Genomic DNA, 22,641 nt, shown 5'->3' with positions numbered 1-22,641 from the left:
CCTTATGCACATATGTAATAACACCCTGATGTCTTTATGCCTGCATCCTTATGCACATATGTAATAGCACCCTGATGTCTTTATGCCTGCATCCTTATGCACATATGTAATAACACCCTGATGTCTTTATGCCTGTATCCTCATGCACATATGTAATAACACCCTGATGTCTTTATGCCTGCATCCTTATGCACATATGTAATAACACCCTGATGTCTTTATGCCTGCATCCTCATGCACATATGTAATAACACTGTGATGTCTTTATGCCTGCATCCTCATGCACATATGTAATAACACCCTGATGTCTTTATGCCTGTATCCTCGTGCACATATGTAATAACACCCTGATGTCTTTATGCCTGCATCCTCATGCACATATGTAATAACACCCTGATGTCTGTATGCCTGTATCCTTATGCACATATGTAATAACACCCTGATGTCTTTATGCCTGTATCCTTATGCACATATGTAATAACACCGTGATGTCTGTATGCCTGTATCCTCATGCACATATGTAATAACACTCTGATGTCTTTATTGCCACTCGCTTATTATACTGCACAGCATGGTATAGATACCATAGGTGCTAAATAGTGAGCATATTTAGCAGAAACTGATTGCAGATTACATATTGATTGTGATTGTATTGATTGCTAACTTAATATAGAGATTTTTTTGTATTTTATGTCTGAGGGTCTTAGATGTTTAAAGGGACATTCTCCCACTAAAATTACTTGCTTTAAATCTACTCCTGATTGGCCGTGTTCTCACCAGGACTTTGCCTCTGTCAGGGTTATGCTAAATATACATGAATAAGAGCATTACATTATTGTATTATAATGTCCCTTTAACATTTGGGTCATAAAGGTATAATGATACAAACACTGATGTTTCTAGGTCACTACCATTAGGAGTTTCAGAACGGAGTTTAATGTCAGATCCAAATAGCAGAGAAAGAACTGAGTTGCTTTAAATTTTGTGCAGAACCTAACAGTTTCCTTTATAAAAATAACTATTGTCCTTTATTAATCTGAAAATAAACAAAGGCCAGTTATTAATTTCCACTCCATAAACTAAGGGGACAATGTACTTATAAAGTTTCAGTTCATCTGAGATAAAATATATCAGAATGTATTACAGTGTTTTGTTTCTCTACAAATGGATGTTGCAGTGCAGAACTGCTTATGTGGGAGTTGTCGCTATCAGTCAATGAGCAATACTTATGTATCTACTGTACACAATATACTTCCTCTTAGCTTCACTGTATGCTTCAGTTTTACTTAACCCTCTTTAATAAAATGATAACAAAAATGTGTATTATAGTCAACTGCTGCACTTTAATATAAATGATAAATATTGAGTACTATGTCCTTTTAATGATTAGGTTATGTATTCAGAGCCCTGGTTTGCCAATTCCAATAGCAGCTGCATTAGGGGCATAGACACATCAATTGTGTTGTATCCAATAATGTGCATCTGTAGCTGGTTATTAAGGGGTGTTATTGTGCTCTTGCAGTTTGCCAAAACCACACAAAAAAATAGGAAAACTTTCTATAATGAAGTTGTTGATATTTTCCACACAATAATGTTCTGTATTTGAAAACACACATTACACAGTAGCAGTTTGATTCAACAAAACTTAATTATCAAAATTATAATCCTCATTGAGTTGAAGATCTACAGCTTCTCTGAAACTGAAGCTTATTTCAGACAGGGAAATTTTGTACTTACATTTGATTATAGATATACAAAATAAATAATCAGAAATCTCATGGTACTCCATATAACTTTATGTCACAACGTTTTGACGGATTCAATTCATCCACTTAAATTAGAACAATGCAAATGCATTTTACTAAAATTATAGTAACATCATTAGTTGTAATTTATTAATAAGTGTTTTTCTGCAATAATAAGCTTTAAATGTTTGTATATAAAACAATATTGTTTATACAACACAGCTGTAGATTCTTCAACAGTTAAAAAGTTTATTAAAAGTTTATCTGCGAGTTTTTCCTGGAGAAATTGTGTGATGAGTATTTTAGCTGAGACACAGTCTAGTAAAGAGATTACTCTAACTTTGAAGTTCTCTGTGGAGTTTGGTTAAAACTTCTCACTATATTCTGTAGCAAACTGCTTGAATAGAGCAAACATGTGGCAGAGCAAGAATTTCACTGTGTTTGTCCTACCTTGGTAAGATGCCAAGCACAGCCAGATCAGCAGAGGGTATGTCCACAAGCTGCAGGTGGAATTGTAAGACCTCCTGGAGAAATCCATCCTTGCCAAGGCTGAAAATGCAATGCAGAGGCTTTCATGCCTGTTGCAACACTTCAAATGAGTGACACAGGCTCCAAAGCCAGAGAGTTGAACAACACAGGAAATTTCACAGTCATTTACTGTATATATAAATGACAACAGAGAAGTCAGTGACCACAGAAGAGAGTACTGCTCCCCCCACTGGCATATTGGGAAAGTACTGTTTTATCTCTCCAGTGCTCTCACACTATTCATATGATCAGCTGTAAATTTAGTTTCAATATATGCACATGTGATAAAATAACACTGAATTCACTAGAAGCCACCTCCAACCTTTCCAATATCACCCACTCCTATGTTACTATATGCAGGGGATTCAATAAAATGCAGATGTCTCTCCAGTCAGTTGCATAAAAACAATTAGGAACTGGTGAAGTCAGATAGGACTTTTAGGGCCAATTCTCTAAAGTTCTCTGGTCTGGTGAGGTTAAGAGGACTGAGCAGTACTGAGAGGCAGAGTGACAGGGGCACCCACCAGGACCCCGTGCTTTGGGGGGGCACACTTTCAAGGGTGAGGGTATGAAAAGGTGCAATGTATATCCTGTATTTAGTTTATGAAGAAGTGTTTATGGTATCAGGAGGTGTAATATATACTGCTATTCTTTATATAGGTAACGCTGAATGTTAGGACAAGGGTGCGCCATATAGGTGGGATTGAATACGGGGGGAGGGGAATAAAGCGCTGGGCTGTGGGGCACCGTAAATTTCTCTTGCCCAGTACCCCACAAATGCAAAGGGTGTCCCTGCTGAGAGGTCCTTTATAGCACTTTTGTATGGTACATGTAAGGTTGAGATATATTTATCAATAGGTAGTTTCTAGATGTGAAGACACCAACATTACAATAAAATGCTCAAAAAGAAAAAACATTGCGTGATTTCTATTTTCCGTTCTGGCGAGTTTTTGCTAATCCGGCCCTTGATGCTGGGACAGAACAACTGAATTAAAGGACTGTGCCTGAAAATCTAGGACTGTTGAAAATAATATTATTATATTAAGGAATATGGGAGTCAAAATTAAACTTTAATGACTCAGATTGGATAAACAGTTAATATATTTCAATCTACTTTGATTGTCAAATTTACCTCTCTGTCTTAGTATATTTTGTTAAAACGTAGCTCCTTTCCATGAGGGCATACTGAGGTAGACTCAGGAGCGTGCATGTTTCTTGAGCACTATATGGCAGCTGTGTTTGCAACAATGTTTGCAACAGTGTTATACATAAAGCGCTTGTCGCATGCACGCTCTTAAAGGGACACTGTACCCAAAATTTTTCTTTCGTGGTTCAGATTGAGCATGAAATTTTAAGCAACTTTCTAATTTACTCCTATTATCAAATGTTCTTCATTCTCTTGGTATCTTTATTTGAAATGCAAGAATGTAAGTTTAGATGCCGGCCCATTTTTGGTGAACAACCTGGGCTGTCCTTGCTGATAGGTGGATAAATTCATCCACCAATAAAAAAAGTGCTGTCCAGAGTACTGAAACCAAAAAAAAAGCTTAGATGCCTTCTTTTTCAAATAATGATAGCAAGAGAACGAAGAAAAATTGATAATAGGAGTAAATTAGAAAGTTGCTTAAAATTGCTGCTCTTTCTGAATTACAAAAGAAAAAATTTGGGTTCAGTGTCCCTTTAAGCCTACCTCAGTATGCTTTAATGGAAAGTGGCCACATCTCAAGAACAGGGAAAAAAATTGATAATAGTTTGTTAACTTGTTTTGTTTAACTGAACCCCCATCTGAATCGTGACAGTTTAAAGGTACAGTAACGTCTAAATTAAACTTTCATTATTTAGATACAGCAGTGATTTAAAAAACAAACAAAAATATTTCCAATTAAATTTTATTATTACATTTTTTTGGTCTCCTTTGATGAAGAGTAAACCTAGTTAGGCTCAAATGAGCTTAGGAATGTGCATAAGACATTATTGCTTATTGCTCGTGCACTAACCCAACACCGTATTAGACCTACATCGCTAAACCCAAAGGTAAATGTGAATATTTCACATTCTAATGTTCTTCACATAGAAGAAAATATTATTTTTGATTTTAATTACATATATATATATATTTAAATAAACAGTAAAAAACATGATAAAATATAAAAAAAAAAAAAAAAAATTTCTTTCAGGTTTTTTGATGTATTTGAGTGGAAAGGGCTCCAAGTGTGTATGTATGTATGTATATATATATATATATATATATATATATATATATATATATATATATATATATATATATATATATATATATTGTATATATGTTTGTGTGTGTGTTTATATGTGACTATATATGTTTATATGTATATTTATGTACGTATATTTATGTATTTATATACATATATTCATATATAAATAAATACACATATATGTATACACACACACATATAGACACATATGTACACAATATAGCCCTTTCTAGTCAAATACATTGTCATATACCATATACCATTTAACCCTTATAAAAAATTATTTATGTTTATATTAATTATTTTTTATGTTGACTTTACTTTAACTTTTTTCATATAAAGAGGAACTATAAAGATAATCGTTATGACTCATAAATACGCACAAGCTGCCGAATCATATACAGTAATTGTATATAGCATTAACTAAGCATCCTTTTTTTCTTTTTATGCTACCAACATACTCCTGATATATACTCACTTGTTAACGTCTTTTTAGCTGTGACTCTAGATATTGAAAGTCCTTTTTGTATCCAGATGATACAAGTGCAGAGCTAACATGAAGATTCCTCATTGTCTGCTGTCACCAGTGTATTACAGGCACGTGCCATTAAATAAGGAAATCTTTATTTAGGAAAGAGATTTATAGGTTACAACTTGTAACTTTTGCAGAAATCCTCATCAGCTCTGCGGAATTTTGATTAGGAGTGATATCCAACCTCTTCTGGTAGTTCCCAAATGTGTGGGTGTTAATCCAATGTGTAATAAATTCCTTATGAATAGATGTCTATTTTCATTGCATATATATAGTATAATTTTATTCACAAGCTGAGCAGATGTTCCACTTGCTAGGAATTATATCAATGGAATTCAAAAGCCTGTATTGTTAATGTACCAAGCTGCAGAGATGTGTATCCTTAAAAATTATGTGCTAAAAAGAAATGAAACCCAATTTCTATCATGCATAGGAAATCTCAGCAATTATCTCAAACTAGCTTTGCAAGAAAAAAAAATGGTTAAGCAAAAATGAGATGGTTAAAATAAGATGTTCATGTCTGTACACAACTGATACAGACGTATTAACTGCTTGCTGCCTTGCAGGACAACTACTTCAGCTTTATTGGTAAATATGGAAAATGCATTTTTTTCCTTAAATAAATAAATAAGCAACACCTGTAATACTTTATTGAATGTTCTCTTTTAGATGTAACACAGAATAAGAAATTACTTTACTGTTCCTTGTGGGGACAAATGTTGCTCACTGCATATGAAACAGTATATGATACTCACCGTGTATACTTTATATAAGATGCAATAGCTGAACCCGAATGTCAGTTTTAAAGTCTAGGCTTAAAGGGACAGGAAACCCAATTTTTTTCTTTCATGATTCAGATAGAGAATACAATTTTAAACAACATTCCAATTTACTTCTATTATCTAATTTGCTTTATTCTTTAGATATCCTCTGTTGAAGAAATAGCAAAGCACATGGGTGAGCCAATCACACGAGGCATCTATGTGCAGCCACCAATCAGCAGCTACTGAGCCTACTTAGATATGCTTTTCAACAAATTATATAAAGAGAATTAAGCAAAATAGAAAATAGAAGTAAATTGGAAATTTGTTTAAAATGGCATGCTTTTTCTAAATCATGAAAGGAAAAAATTGTGCTTTTTATGTCCCTTTAAAGCTTATACAGAAGTCATTTTTTCCTTGTTATATATAAAAGTGCTTTTTATGATGTATTATAATTTTTATAAAACAGATGTTTTGCACTGACACAAAATCATACGGCTAGATTACGAGTTGTGCGTTAAGGTAAAAAAGCAGCGTTAACAGGTCCTAACGCTGCTTTTTTCCGCCCGCTGGTATTACGAGTCTTGCAGGTTTAGGGGCACCGCACACTTTTTTGGCCTTACCACAAATCAACTTACGTAAATTTCGTAAAGGCTTTTTTCTAGGGGACTTCCATAGCGCCGGTATTACGAGTTTGTCCTGGGAGGCCAAAAAGTGAGCGGTACAGCCTATACCGACAAGATTCCTAACGCATTTTAAAGTCAGTAGTTATGAGTTTTACGCTACAAAGCTGTAGAATAAAACTCATAACTAAAGTGTTAAAAAGTACACTAACACCCATAAACTACCTATTAAGCGCTGCAGAATCTGTTGGCGCTCTACAAATACCTGATAATAATAATAATAAACCAAGGCCCTCCCACATCGCAAACACTAAAATAAAATGATTAACCCCTAATCTGCCGCTCCGGACATCGCCGCCACTATAATAAACATATTAACCCCTAAACCATCGCACTCCCGCCTCGCGAACACTAGTTAAATATTATTAACCCCTAATCTGCTGCCCCCAACATTGCAGCCACCTACATTATACTTATTAACCCCTAATCTGCCGTCACCAACGTCGCCGCCACTATTCTAAATTTATTAACTCTTTAAACCTAAGTCTAACCCTAACACCCCCTAACTTAAATATAATTTAAATAAATCTAAATACAAATTCCTATCATTACCTAAATTATTCCTATTTAAAACTAAATACTTACCTATAAAATAAACCCTAAGCTAGCTACAATATTACTAATAGTTACATTGTAGCTAGCTTAGGGTTTATTTTTATTTTATAGGCAAGTTTGTATTTATTTTAACTAGGTAGAAAGTTACTAAATAGTTATTAACTATTTAATAACTACCTAGCTAAAATAAATACAAATTTACCTGTAAAATAAAACCTAACCTAAGTTACAATAACACCTAACACTACACTACAATTAAATAAATTCCCTACATTAAATACAATTAAATAAATTAAATAAAATTAGCTAAATTACCAAAAAAAAACAAACACTAAATTACAGAAAATAAAAAACAAATTACAAGATCTTTAAACTAATTACACCTAATCTAATAGCCCTATCAAAATAAAAAAAAAGCTCACCCAAAATAAGAAAAAATCCTAGCCTAAACTAAACTACCAATAGCCCTTAAAAGGGCCTTTTGCGGGGCATTGCCCCAAAGAAATCAGCTCTTTTACCTGTAAAAAAAAATACAAACAACCCCCCAACAGTAAAACCCACCACCCACACAACCAACCCCCCAAATAAAAGCCTAACTAAAAAACCTAAGCTCCCCATTGCCCTGAAAAGGGCATTTAGATGGGCATTGCCCTTAAAAGGGCATTTAGCTCTATTGCAGCCCAAAGCCCTAACCCAAAAAATAAACCCACCCAATACATCCTTAAAAAATCCTAACACTAACCCCCGAAGATTCACTTACCGGGAGAAGTCTTCATCCAAGCGGCAAGATGTCCTCAGTGAAGCCGGCAGTAGTTGTCCTCCAGATGGGCAGAAGTCTTCATCCAGACGGCATCTTCTATCTTCATCCTTCCGGCGTGGAGCTGCTCCATCTTCAAGACATCCGGCGCGGAGCATCCTCTTCCAACAACGTCTTCTTGATGAATGAAGGTACCTTTAAATGATGTCATCCAAGATGGCGTATCTTAGATTCCGATTGGCTGATAGAATTCTATCAGCCAATTGGAATTAAGGTTGAAAAAATCCTATTGACTGATGCAATTAGCCAATAAGATTGAGCTTGCATTCCATTGGCTGATTGGAACAGCCAATAGAATGCGAGCTCAATACTATTGGCTGATTGGATCAGCCAATAGAATTGAAATTCAATCCTATTGGCTGATTGCATCAGCCAATAGGATTTTTCAACCTTAATTCCGATTGGCTGATAGAATTCTTTCAGCCAATCTGAATCTAAGGGAAGCCATCTTGGATGACGTCATTTAAAGGTACCTTCATTCATCAAGAAGACGTCATTGGAAGAGGATGCTCCGCGTCGGATGTCTTGAAGATGGAGCCGCTCCACGCCGGATGGATGAAGATAGAAGATGCTGTCTGGATGAAGATAAAAGATGCCGTCTGGATGAAGACTTCTGCCCGTCTGGAGGACCACTTTTGCCTGTCTAGGGGACCACTTCTGCCGGCTTCGTTGAGGACATCTTGCCGCTTGGATGAAGACTTCTCCCGGTAAGTGAATCTTCGGGGGGGGGGGGTTAGTGTTAGGATTTTTTAAGGGGGTATTGGGTGGGTTTATTTTTAGGTTAGGGCTTTGGGCTGCAATAGAGCTAAATGCCCATCCAAATGCCCTTTTCAGGGAAATGGGGAGCTTAGGTTTTTTTAGTTAGGCTTTTATTTGGGGGGTTGGTGTGGGGGTGGTGGGTTTTACTGTTAGGGGGTTGTTTGTATTTTTTTTTTTCAGGTAAAAGAGCTGATTTATTTGGGGCAATGCCCCGCAAAAGGCCCTTTTAAGGGCTATTGGTAGTTTTGTTTAGGCTAGGGCTATTTTTTATTTTGGGTGGGCTTTTTATTTTGATAGGGTTATTAGATTAGGTGTAATTCATTTAAAAATCTTGTAATTTGTTTTTTATTTTCTGTAATTTAGTGTTGTTTTTTTGTAATTTTGCTAATTGTTTTGAATTTAGTTAATTGCATTTAATTTAGGGAATTTATTTAATTGTAGGGTTAGTTTTATTTTACAGGTAAATTTGTATTTATTTTAGCTAGGTAGTTATTAAATAGTTAATAACTATATAGTAACTATTCTACCTAGGTAAAATAAATACAAACTTGCCTGTACAATAAAAATAAACCCTAAGCTAGAATATAACTAATAGTTACATTGTAGCTAGCTTAGAGTTTATTTTATAGGTAAGTATTTAGTTTTAAATAGGAATTATTTAGGTAATGATAGGAATTTGTATTTAGATTTATTTAAATTATATTTAAGTTAGGGGGTGTTAGGGTTAGGGTTAGAATTAGATTTAAGGGTTAATAAATATAATATAGTGGCGGCGACGTTGGGGGCGGCAGATTAGTGGTTAATAAATGTAGGTAGGTGGAGCAGATTAGGGGTTAATAATATTTTAAAAAGTGTTTGTGATGCGGGAGTACGGCGGTTTAGGGGCTAATATGTTTATTATAGTGGCGGCGACGTTGGGGCGGCAGATTAGGGGTTAATCAGTATAATGTAGGTGTTGGCGATGTCGGGTGTGGCAGATTAGGGGTTAATATGTGTAAGATTAGGGGTGTTTAGACTCGGGGTTTATGTTAGGGTGTTAGGTGTAAACATAAATGTAGTTTCCTAATAGGAATCAATGGGGCTGCGTTACTGAGTTTTATGCTGCTTTTTGGCAGGTGTTAGACTTTTTCTCAGCCGGCTCTCCCCATTGATGTCTATGGGGAAATCGTGCACAAGCACGTATAACCAGCTCACTTAAGCAGCGCTGGTATTGAAGTGCAGTGTGGAGCGCAATTTTGCTCTACGCTCACTTCTTGCCTGTTAACGCCAGGTTGATAAAAACCCCTAATTCAAGCGCTGCAGGAAAGTGAGCGGTGAGAATAAACTGCAAGTTAGCAACGCACCCCTGTTAACGCACAACTCGTAATCTAGGCGATAGTTTGTATTTATGCTTATGATGTGTGTTACTCCCTACTAATTATGCATTGGGAGTTCTGCTTATCAGCAAGTGAGCAAACTTAAGGCCCAATTGCACTTCATTTTAGCTTTAACATAAAAATAAACATTTTGTCTGCAAATATTATTTTTGAGTTTAAATGAGGTTTTAGGATTGGAGTTAGTGCTAGTGTTTGGGTTTAGGTCTAGGGTTAAGGCTATAGGAGAGGTTAGATGAGGGTTTAGTATTGGAGTTAGTGCTAGTGTTTGGGTTTAGGTCTAGGGTTAAGGCTATAGGAGAGGTTAGATGAGGGTTTAGTATTGGAGTTAGCGCTAGTGTTTGGGTTTAGGTCTAGGGTCAAGTCTATAGATTGAGGTTAGATGAGGGTTTAGGTCTTGGGTCAAGTCTATAGATTGAGGTTAGATGAGGGTTTAGGTCTTGGGTCAAGTCTATAGATTGAGGTTAGATGAGGGTTTAGGATTGGAGTTAACGCTAGTGTTTAGGTTTAGGTCTTGGGTCAAGTCTATAGATTGAGGTTAGATGAGGGTTTAGGTCTTGAGTCAAGTCTATAGATTGAGGTTAGATGAGGGTTTAGGATTGGAGTTAACGCTAGTTTTTGGGTTTAGGTCTTGGGTCAAGTCTATAGATTGAGGTTAGATGAGGGTTTAAGATTAGAGTTAGCACTAGTATTTGGGTTTAGGTCTTGGATCAAGTCTATAGATTGAGTTTAGTTGAGGGTTTAGGATTGGAGTTAGCGCTAGTGTTTGGGTTTAGTTCTATGGTCAAGTCTATAGATTGAGGTTAGATGAGGGTTTAGGATTGGAGTTAGTGCTAGTGTTTAGGTCTTGAGTCAAGTCTATAGATTGAGGTTAGATGAGGGTTTAGGATTGGAGTTAGCACTAGTGTTTAGGTCTTGAGTCAAGTCTATAGAATGAGGTTAGATGAGGGTTTAGGATTGGAGTTAGCCCTAGTATTTGGGTTTAGGTCTAGGGTCAAGTCTATAGATTGAGGTTAAATGAGGGTTTAGGATTGGAGTTAGCACTATAGTTTGGGTTTAGGTCTAGGGTCAAGTCTATAGATTGAGGTCAGATGTGGGTTTTGGATTGGAGTTAGCAATAGTGTTTGGGTTTAGGTCTAGGGTCAAGTCTATAGATTGAGGTTAGATGAGGATTTAGGATTGGAGTTAGCGCTAGTATTTGGGTTTAGGTCTTGGGTCAAGCCTATAGCTTGAGGTTATAAGAGGGTTTAGGATTGGAGTTAGCGGAAGTGTTTGTGTTTAGGTCTAGGATCAAGTCTATAGATTGAGGTTAGAATTTAACCTCTTGGGTGCTAGAAAGGGCTGTAACTCATTAAAGAGACAGTAAAATAAAAAGTAACCCTTTATAATGCAGATAAAGCATGTCATTTTAAACAACTTTCTGATTTACTTATAACATCAAATTGTTTTTGTTCCTTTGATAATATTTGTTGACAAGCACACCTAGGTATGCTTAGGAGCTAGCTGCTGGTTGGTGGCTGCACACATATGCCTCTTGTCATTCGCTCAGCTAGCTCTCAGTAGGGTATTGCTGATCCTAATACCACCTAGATATGCTCTTCAACAAACGACACCAAGAGAACAAAGCAAATCTTATTATAAAAGTCAAATGGAAAGTTGTTAAAAAAGCTTCACGCTTTATCTGAATCATGAAAATGTAATTTTTATTTTATTGTCCCTTAAATGTGTTTGCCCCATTACTGACTATACTGTTGCTATAGCCACATTGTAGTCATGGTAACATCACATCTACAATATTTTGGCAGTTGTAACAACATTTCAGATAACATCTACCAAATTATTATTTACATCTCTAAATATTATTACTGTGATTATTGACATTATTATTATTGTAGTTAGCAAATCTCACATGTATATTACTAATTCCTATCTTTATAATGTCCATTTTCAGTCACCTTCTATATTGGCACAATTAAGCAATAGAACTTTTTGTCCAATACTTGTGTAAAATAATAGCCGTCACCCTAAGGGCGCATGATTAGTTTGCTGAACACTAGAGGATTCAATTTGCCCTTTTACTGAAAGTGATTGACAGTTCTCCATAGGATGTGTTAATTGCAGTAATTGCTGATTTGGCTGAATTAATGGTGAACTGAGAGTTTTACATTAGTTCATCTTCAGGCAGTTTTTGGTGCTTCTATACATGTTGTTAAGTTAATATGCGTCACTGGTAAAATGCATTTGTAAGCAGAAATAACAAAGGGTCCTGTCTGCCCCCCAGCTACTGGTAGGGGGTGAATTATTCCCCAAATGTGAGCAGCATATTGACTGACACTGAGAACACTTCCACTTAATTAGCTTGTTTCACTTTACTCTTAAAGGTAAATCAAACTCAGTTTTTGTAAGCAAGAGATCTGCATACAAAATACATGTTTTCAAATCATGTAAACTGCCATTTTATTAGCAAAATTTGCACTGTTTTGCAATTAGTAAAACACCCTTTGAAATGTCTTTTAAATATTATTTACATCTTCTTTGCGGTAGCCTATTTGGCATCCAGCACTAGTGATGTCGCGAACTGAAAATTTTCCGTTGGCGAACGCGAACGTCCGCAACTGTTCGCGAACGGGCGAACCGGGTGAACCGCCATTGACTTCAATAGGCAGGCAAATTTTAAAACCCACAGGGACTATTTCTGGCCACAATAGTGATGGAAAAGTTGTTTCAAGGGGACTAACACCTGGACTGTGGCATTCCGGGGGGATCCATGGCAAAAACTCCCACGTAAAATTACATAGTTGATGCAGAGTCTGGTTTTAATCCATAAAGGGCATAAATCACCTAACATTCCTAAATTGTTTGGAATAACATGCTTTAAAATATCAGGTATGATGTTGTATCGATCAGGTAGTGTAAGGGTTACGCCCGCTTCACAGTGACAGACCAAACTCCCCGTTTAACGCACCGCAAACAACCGCAAACAGTCTATTTGCACAACCACGAGATAGATAGATTTGATAGATACATAGATACATAGATTAGATAGATAGATCAATAGATGCAATATACATTTGATAGATACGATAGATAGATAGATAGATAGATAGATAGATAGATAGATAGATAGATAGATAGATTTAATAGATAAATAGATAGATTTGATAGATATATAATTTCCCAGACAGAGAATTACAAGACGTGCGGTCTGGGATGTTTCACAGTCAAAAAAGTTTTTTTTTTTAAATTTACACTAATGTTACACCAGATATGAGTGGTGGCACTGGGCAAGTGGGCACAGTATACGCTGTGAGCCTGGCACACACGCTAGCAGGCAGGCAACTGCAATTAGATTACACTAGCAGACTGATGTTTAACAGTCAAAAAAGTTTTTTTTTTTAATTTACACTACTGTTACAACAGATATGAGTGGTGGCACTGTGGGCAAGTGGGCCTTGCACACACGCTGGCAGGCAGGCAACTGCAATTAGATTACACAAGCAGACTGATGTTGTTTCACAGTCAAAAAAGTTTTTTTTTTTAAATTTACACTAATGTTACACCAGATATGAGTGGTGGCACTGGGCAAGTGGGCACAGTATACGCTGTGAGCCTGGCACACACGCTGGCAGGCAGGCAACTGCAATTAGATTACACAAGCAGACTGATGTTGTTTCACAGTCAAAAAAGTTTTGTTTTTTTAAATTTACACTACTGTTACAACAGATATGAGTGGTGGCACTGTGGGCAAGTGGGCCTGGCACACACGCTGGCAGGCAGGCAACTGCAATTAGATTACACAAGCAGACTGAAGTTTCACAGTCAAAAAAGTTTTTTTTTATTTATAAATTTACACTAATGTTACACCAGATATGAGTGGTGGCACTGGGCAAGTGGGCACAGTATACGCCGTCCCTCCTCTCACTAAGAAAGCAGCTTCCGAATGAATCTAAGATGGCTGCTGTCCAGGAGCTGGGAGGGTCTGGGAGGGAGGGTCTGCTGCTGATTGGCTGGAATGTGTGTGAGATACAGGGTCAAAGTTTACTCAATGATAACGAATAGGGGCGGATCGAACATCGCATATGTTTGCTCGCCGTTGCGAACGCGAACAAGCTATGTTCGCCGGGAACTATTCGCCGGCGAACTATTCGGGACATCACTATCCAGCACTGATCAAGCAATCACTTGGTAGCATGTTACAGGGCACATTTTCTGGATTTTACTGAATGTATTCAGGTCTTTTTGAGGCATTCAAAACTATTTTTTTTTTCAGGGTTAAAGGTGCACTGTACTGTTAAATTTGTTCCCCTTTATGTGTTTCCAATTACTTAAAATACCAAACGCAGAGTATAAAATGTATTGAAATTGTTCTTTTATTTTTGTACATGAAATAGCTATTTTTGATAACTAAAACTACAGCCTATTTCAATAAACTGAATTAGCAAAATGTGCTGACACCTTATCTTATTTCCCTCTCTATACACAAAGTCATAATTATCCTATCTCGCACTGTATACACAAAGAACAATTGAAAATTAACCTTTTAGTACATATCTCATACTCTCACTGAGAATGTGATATATTTTACTGCTTTTTGTATACATAGCTATACTGCTTGTACTGTAATTTTTAGTACAGTGGTGGTTTCAACAGGCAAAAATGGCTATTTCAAATGACAAAATAAAGGTAAAATAATTATTTGTAAACAATTGTAAAAGCAGTCCAGCAGGTAAAATTGATCATTGGGAACACTTTAAACACACTGTCCATTTAAATTACAGGAAAACCAGGCAAAATAGGTCATTAAAAATGCATTGCAGTTTTTTCTCTGCATAATTAAACACTTTATCAAGAATGTTGAGTTAAATGTCCATTTAAGCTCTGTACAATTCAGTAACCCAATCCTTGCTGTGCCATCTTGTAGCTGTATGTTTGCTGGTTGGCATGGGCACCTGTAGCAAGTGTTGTGTAGGTTCTCTAGACCAATGTGTAACCAAATGATCTGACCTCTGAGACTGTAACAATGTCATCTGTGTCACAAGCGTTTGAAAAAATGTAGCACAAGAAAATGCTAAATGGTATTAAAAGCTCAGTTGTCTTGATTCAGTGGTTCTTGAGCTTGTTAAGTATTTCAGAATATAATTCACTCTCTGGGCAAGATTACATATGCGGCGCAAGCTTCAGCGCAACTGCTGAAACCCGCTCCACCCGTAATTTCACCTCGCACATTGGGGTATCACATAAACCCCGCCGGCAGTTCATAAAGTGCCGTAAATCAGATAAACTAGCGATGCCCAGAAATAAGGGTAAATACAAATATCTGGAGTCGCCAGTGATTTACGGCACTTTAGAAACTGCCGGCAACTAAGAAAATAAAAAAAATGTCAAATCTCCCATAAAAGTCTAACCCGCCTCCCAAAAATAAACCCGACACGTAAAACCACTATATCCCCATCAAACCCACATCGGAACTAATAATAAGATTATTACCCCCTAGCCCGACAACCCCCCACAACGCAATATGCCTAATTAAACTATTAACCCCTAATTCGCCATTCACCCACATTGCGCTCTACCTAAAAAAAGTATTAACCCCTAAATCCGCTAACCCCAACATAGCAAACTACCTAATAAATTTATTAACCCCTAATCCGCCATTCACCCACATCACAAAGTCCCTTTTAAAACTATTAACCCCTAATCTGCCATTAACCCACATCGCAACAAACCTATTAATCCCTAATCCACCAAAGCCACACAACTCAATAAAGCTAATAAAACTATTAGCCCCTAAACCGCCAAACCCACACAACGCAATAAACCTAATAAAACTATTAACCCCTAATCCGCCAAACCCACAAAACGCAAGTGCCCAAATTAACCTATTAACCCCTAGTCCACCAAACCCCCACAACACAAATAACTAATTTAATTACTAAGCCCCCTAACCTAACACCCACTAGATTAACCCCAAATTACATAAAATAATAAAATACTAAATTATAATTAAAATAAAAAATCCTAACAGTACTTAGAAAAATAAACCTAACATTAAATTAAAATAAATTAATCTAAAATTACCAAAAATAAACAGCTCTTTTGCATTTAAAAATACTAAGTCCCCCCTCTAACAGTAAAACCCACCACCCAACAAACCCCCCAAAATAAAAAACCCAACACTAAAAAATCCTAAACTACCCATTGTCCCTAAAGGGGCATTTGTATGGGCAATGCCCTTAAAAGGGCATTCAGCTCTTTTACTGCCCTTAAAAGGGCATTCAGTTCTTTTATGAGTGCCCAATAAATCCCTAATCTTAAAAAAAAAAACGCCTAAGTCTAACCCCCAAATAGGTACTCACAGTTCCTGAAGTCCGGTGGAGAAGGTCCTGTTCCAGGCGGTGAAGGAGCGGAGATGAGCGCAGAGCAGGCCCGGCGAACGCGGAACCATGGAGCGTGGAGGATCCTCTTCGTACGATCGCCGCCGTACACTGAATAGTGAATTCAAGGTACGCGTTTAAATATGGCATCCCTTGCATTCCTATTGGCTGATTTGATTATTCAAATTCAAATCAGCCAATAGGATGAGAGCTATTAAAATCCTATTGGCTGTTCAAATCAGCCAATAGGATTTCAGTAGCTCTCATCCTATTGGCTGATTTGAATTTGAAGAATCATATCAGCCAAAAGGAATGCAAGGGGCGCCATATTTAATTCATATTGGTAGTTAAGTATTAGATTAGGGGGTGTTTTTATTGTGGGGGCGCTTTTTTATTTTTTGTAATCTTAGATTAATTTAATGTTAGTTTTTTTTTTTTAAGTAATGTTATCTTTTTTATTTTAATTGTAATTTAGTATTTTTTAATTTAGGTAATTGGGGTTAATTTAGGGGGTGTTAGGTTAGGGGGCTTAGTAATTTAATTAGTTATTTGCGTTGTGGGAGTTTTGCGGATTAGGGGTTAAAAGATTTATTAGGATTATTGCATTTGTGGGTTTGGCAGATTAGGGGTTAATACATTTATACGTTTTATTGTGATATGGGTTAAAGGTGGATTAGGGGTTAATATATTTTATTAGCTATTGCGGTAGGGGTTGGCAGTTGACAGGTAGATAGATATTGCGCATGTGTTAGGTGTTAATATTTTCAGGCAATTACGGGAGTTACGGTGCTCACATTTTCAGCGCAAGGCTTGCTGCACCTGCCTATGTGTGGCGAGGTGAAAATGGAGTAAAATGTTTAAATTTTTGCCACGTAAGTCCTTGTGCTGAATATGTGGTACCGATTTGCGACGCGGGTCTATGTTAGCTTATGGGAGTAAAAATTGCGGGCGCGGTTGAAAAACATGCGCCGCATTTATATGCGGCGCTGTATATATGATACCAAAACCGCATAAAAACCGTCGTCACCGGATTTTGCAGGCGGCACCGCATATGTAATCTTGCTCTCTGAGAGTATTTCCTGATCTCTGACAGAACCATTATCTTTAGGTTCCTCTTCAACCAGCTTCATGTGGTTAGTTGTATGGAAGATAGAGTTTAAAGTCTCTTTCGCAATGAGATGTATTTCTTTTATCTAAAGTGTATTTCAGTAGTTAGATATAATTATCTCCGCTCTGTGAGTGAGTAGTAACACGTCTCTAGTTTTGTCTATAGTTTAAAAAAAAAAAGGAATTGAATGAATCATTGGATACATTGGCATCTATTTATCAAGCCGTCAACTTGCTTGCATTCGACGGCACCAGTAAGCTCGCCTAACATCGCTGCCGCGGACCTGAATACGTTCTCCAAAATTACCAAAAAAGCTGTCAAAAAGCTGCGCACCAAGTACGGTGCGATGAGCAGCGGACTGTTGTTAACTAACAGTCATCGATCTTGCTGCACTTTGGCTTTTTCCCAGCTTTATTGGTATCCTGTCACTAAACACCCACACTATACTATATTGTTTTACCCCCTATACCGACGCTCAGGCTCCCGGAGCCCACCGCAACTCTTATAAATGTATTAACCCCTAAAATGCCGCTCACGGACCCCGCCGCAACTAAACAAAGTGTTTAACCCCTAAACCGCCTCTCCCGGAGCCCACCGCCACCTACATTATACTTATTAACCCCTAATCTGCCACCCCCTACACCGCCACCACCTACATTATATTTATTAACCCCTAATATGCCCCCCTACACCGCCACCACCTACATTATATTTATTAACCCCTAAACTTAAGTCTAACCCTAACACCCCCTAACTTAAATATAATTTAAATAAATCTAAATAAATATTCAAATCATTAAATAAATTATTCCTATTTAAAACTAAATACTTACCTATAAAATAAACCCTAAGCTAGCTACAATATAACTAATAGTTACATTGTAGCTATCTTAGGGTTTATTTTTATTTTACAGGCAAGTTTGTATTTATTTTAACTAGGTACAATAGTTATAACTTCCTAGTTAAAATAAATACAGATATACCTGTAAAATAAAACCTAACCTACGTTACAATTACACCTAACACTACACTATAATTAAATTAATTCCTAATTACAATTAAATACAAATAAATAAAATTATCTAAAGTACAAAAAAAAAACAACACTAAATTACAGAAAATAATAAACAAATAACAAGATTTTTAAACTAATTACACATAATCTAATCCCCCTAACAAAATAAAAAAGCCCCCCAAAATAAAAAAAGAGGGCCTTTTGCGGGGCATTGCCCCAAAGTAATCAACTCTTTTACCTGTAAAAAAAAATGACAACCCCCCCCAACATTAAAACCCACCACCCACACAACCAACCCTATTCTAAAACCCACCCAATCCCCCCTTAAAAAAACCTAACACTAACCCCTTGAAGATCACCCTACCGTGAGAAGTCTTCACCCAACCGGGCCAAAGTCTTCAACAAAGCCGGCAGAAGTGGTTCTCCAGACGGGCAGAAGTGGTCCTCCAGTCGGGCAGAAGTCTTCATCCTGACGGCATATTCTATCTTCATCCATCCGGCGCGGAGCGGCTCCATCTTTAAGACACCCGACGCGGAGCATCCTCTTCATCCAACGTCTTCTTCAACAATGACGGTTCCTTTAAGTGACATCATCCAAGATGGTGTCCCTTCAATTCCGATTGGCTGATAGAATTCTATCAGCCAATCGGAATTAAGGTAGGAAAAATCCTATTGGCTGATGCAATCAGCCAATAGGATTGAAGTTCAATCCTATTGGCTGATCCAATCAGCCAATAGGATTGAGTTCGCATTCTATTGGCTGAATGGATCAGCCAATAGGATTGAAGTTCAATCCTATTGGCTGATTGCATCAGCAATAGGATTTTTCTTACCTTAATTCCGATTGGCTGATAGAATTATATCAGCCATTCGGAATTGAAAGGACGCCATCTTGGATGACGTCACTTAAAGGAACCGTCATTGTTGAAGAAGACGTCGGATGAAGAGGATGCTCCGCGTCGGATGTCTTGAAGATGGAGCCGCTCCGCGCCGGATGGATGAAGATAGAAGATGCCGTCTGGATGAAGACTTCTGCCCGTCTGGAGGACCACTTCTGTCCGTCTGGAGGACCACTTCTGCCGGCTTTGTTGAGAACTTCGGTCCGGTTGGGTGAAGTCTTCTCACGGTAGGGTGATCTTCAAGGGGTTAGTGATAGTTTTTTTTTAAGGGGGGATTGGGTGGGTTTTAGAGTAGGGTTGGTTGTGTGGGTGGTGGGTTTTAATGTTGGGGGGGTTTGTAATTTTTTTTTACAGGTGAAAGAGCTGATTACTTTGGGGCAATGCCCCGCAAAAGACCCTTTTAAGGGCTATTTGTAATTTAGTGTAGGGTAGGGCTTTTTTTATTTTGGGGGGCTTTTTTATTTTGTTAGGGGGATTAGATTAGATAATTAGTTTAAAAATCTTGTAATTTGTTTATTATTTTCTGTAATTTAGTGGGTGGGTTTTTTGTACTTTAGATAATTTTGTTTAATTGTATTTAATTGTATTTAATTTAGGGAATTAATTTAATTATAGTGTAGTGTTATGTGTAATTGTAACTTAGGTTAGGTTTTATTTTACAGGTAAATTTGTCTTTATTTTAACTAGGTAGTTATTAAATAGTTAATAACTATTTAGTAACTATTGTACCTAGTTAAAATAAATACAAACTTGCCTGTACAATAAAAATAAAACTTAAGATAGATACAATGTAACTATTAGTTATATTGTAGCTAGTTTAGGGTTTATTTTATAGGTAAGTATTTCGTTTTAAATAGGAATAATTTATTTAATGATAGGAATATTTATTTAGATTTATTTAAATTATATTTAAGTTAGGGGGTGTTAGGGTTAGACTTAGGTTTATGGGAGGCAGATTAGGGGTTAATAAATTTAGGTAGGTGGCGGCGGTGTCGGGGGGGGCAGATTAGGGGTTAATAAGTATAATGTAGGTGGCTGCGGTGTAGGGGGCGGCAGATTAGGGGTTAATAAGCATAATGCAGGTGGCAGCGGTGTAGGGGGGGGCAGATTAGGGGTGTTTAGACTCGGGGTACATGTTAGGGTGTTAGGTGTAAACGTTACCATAGGAATCAATGGGATATCGGGCAGCAGCGAACATAAGCTTTCGCTGCTTTCAGACTCCCATTGATTTCTATGGTATGTGCTGCCTCCAGGGCTGCAGATTGAAAACCAGGTATGCTGGGCCGGAATAGTGGCGAGCGTACCTGGTAGAAATTTGATAACTAGCAAAAGTAGTTAGATTGTACCGACTTTGGATTCGGAACATCTGTAATGACATAAGCATCGATCTGTGTCGGACTGAGTCCGGCGGATCGTATGTTACGTCACAAAATTCTACTTTTGCCAGTCTGTAGGCTTTGATAACTAAGGGGAATCAGGCTTGCCACAAATACGCTGCGGAATTCCAGCGTATTTGCAGTTGACGGCTTGATAAATTGATGCCATTGTCATGATATTTTACATTGTGAAGATCTCCTGTTTTGTTACATTTTTCTGGCATTTTGTCTTGTGTTTGTGCTCATTTATCTGTGTGTGTGTGTATGCCCTGGTGAGACCTTAGATCAGATGCATAGAGAGTGAAGGCAGAGTGTTATGGCAGCTATGTGCCCTGGTGAGACCTTAGATCAGATGCATAGAGAGTGAAGGCAGAGTGATATGGCAGCTATATGCCCGGGTGAGACCCTAGATCAGATGCATAGAGAGTGAAGGCAGAGTGATATGGCAGCTATATGCCCGGGTGAGACCCTAGATCAGATGCATAGAGAGTGAAGGCAGAGTGTTATGGCAGCTGTATACCCTGGTGAGACCTTAGATCAGATGCATAGAGAGTGAAGGCAGAGTGTTATGGCAGCTATATGCCCTGGTGAGACCTTAGATCAGATGCACAGAGAGTGAAGGCAGAGTGTTATGGCAGCTATATGCCCTGGTGAGACCTTAGATCAGATGCACAGAGAGTGAAGGCAGAGTGCTATGGCAGCTATATGCCCTGGTGAGACCTTAGATCAGATGCATAGAGAGTGAAGGCAGAGTGATATGGCAGCTATATGCCCTGGTGAGACCTTAGATCAGATGCATAGAGAGTGAAGGCAGAGTGATATGGCAGCTATATGCCCTGGTGAGACCTTAGATCAGATGCACAGAGAGTGAAGGCAGAGTGTTATGGCAGCTATATGCCCTGGTGAGACCTTAGATCAGATGCATAGAGAGTGAAGGCAGAGTGATATGGCAGCTTTATGCCCGGGTGAGACCTTAGATCAGATGCATAGAGAGTGAAGGCAGAGTGATATGGCAGCTATATGCCCGGGTGAGACCCTAGATCAGATGCACAGAGAGTGAAGGCAGAGTGCTATGGCAGCTATATGCCCTGGTGAGACCTTAGATCAGATGCACAGAGAGTGAAGGCAGAGTGCTATGGCAGCTATATGCCCTGGTGAGACCTTAGATCAGATGCACAGAGAGTGAAGGCAGAGTGTTATGGCAGCTATATGCCCTGGTGAGACCTTAGATCAGATGCACAGAGAGTGAAGGCAGAGTGTTATGGCAGCTATATGCCCTGGTGAGACCTTAGATCAGATGCATAGAGAGTGAAGGCAGAGTGATATGGCAGCTATATGCCCGGGTGAGACCTTAGATCAGATGCACAGAGAGTGAAGGCAGAGTGTTATGGCAGCTATATGCCCTGGTGAGACCTTAGATCAGATGCACAGAGAGTGAAGGCAGAGTGTTATGGCAGCTTTATGCCCGGGTGAGACCTTAGATCAGATGCACAGAGAGTGAAGGCAGAGTGCTATGGCAGCTATATGCCCGGGTGAGACCCTAGATCAGATGCACAGAGAGTGAAGGCAGAGTGCTATGGCAGCTATATGCCCTGGTGAGACCCTAGATCAGATGCACAGAGAGTGAAGGCAGAGTGTTATGGCAGCTATATGCCCGGGTGAGACCCTAGATCAGATGCACAGAGAGTGAAGGCAGAGTGATATGGCAGCTATATGCCTGGGTGAGACCCTAGATCAGATGCACAGAGAGTGAAGGCAGAGTGTTATGGCAGCTATATGCCCTGGTGAGACCTTAGATCAGATGCATAGAGAGTGAAGGCAGAGTGATATGGCAGCTATATGCCCTGGTGAGACCTTAGATCAGATGCACAGAGAGTGAAGG

The 22,641-nt window shown here is 38.1% G+C and overlaps 2 protein-coding genes across 2 annotated transcripts in view; one reads left to right on the top strand and one right to left on the bottom strand.

Moving 5' to 3' along the window:
• Positions 1-2,375, bottom strand: part of VSIR (V-set immunoregulatory receptor) — an 83,500-nt gene extending 81,125 nt beyond the window's left edge. Inside the window, exon 1 of the mRNA XM_053692023.1 lies at positions 2,196-2,375. Within this exon, the coding sequence (XP_053547998.1) occupies positions 2,196-2,283 (88 nt within the window). The 5' untranslated portion in view covers positions 2,284-2,375. The remainder of the gene's footprint in view (positions 1-2,195) is intronic.
• The window catches only part of CDH23 (cadherin related 23), a 1,210,211-nt gene that overhangs the window by 1,028,669 nt on the left and 158,901 nt on the right, over positions 1-22,641 (top strand). The window lies entirely within an intron of this gene.

Source organism: Bombina bombina, chromosome 9, assembly GCF_027579735.1.
Source record: "Bombina bombina isolate aBomBom1 chromosome 9, aBomBom1.pri, whole genome shotgun sequence".
NCBI lineage: Eukaryota > Metazoa > Chordata > Amphibia > Anura > Bombinatoridae > Bombina > Bombina bombina.
Note: the sequence above shows the minus strand (reverse complement) of the source record. Positions and strands in the feature narration are given on the sequence as shown.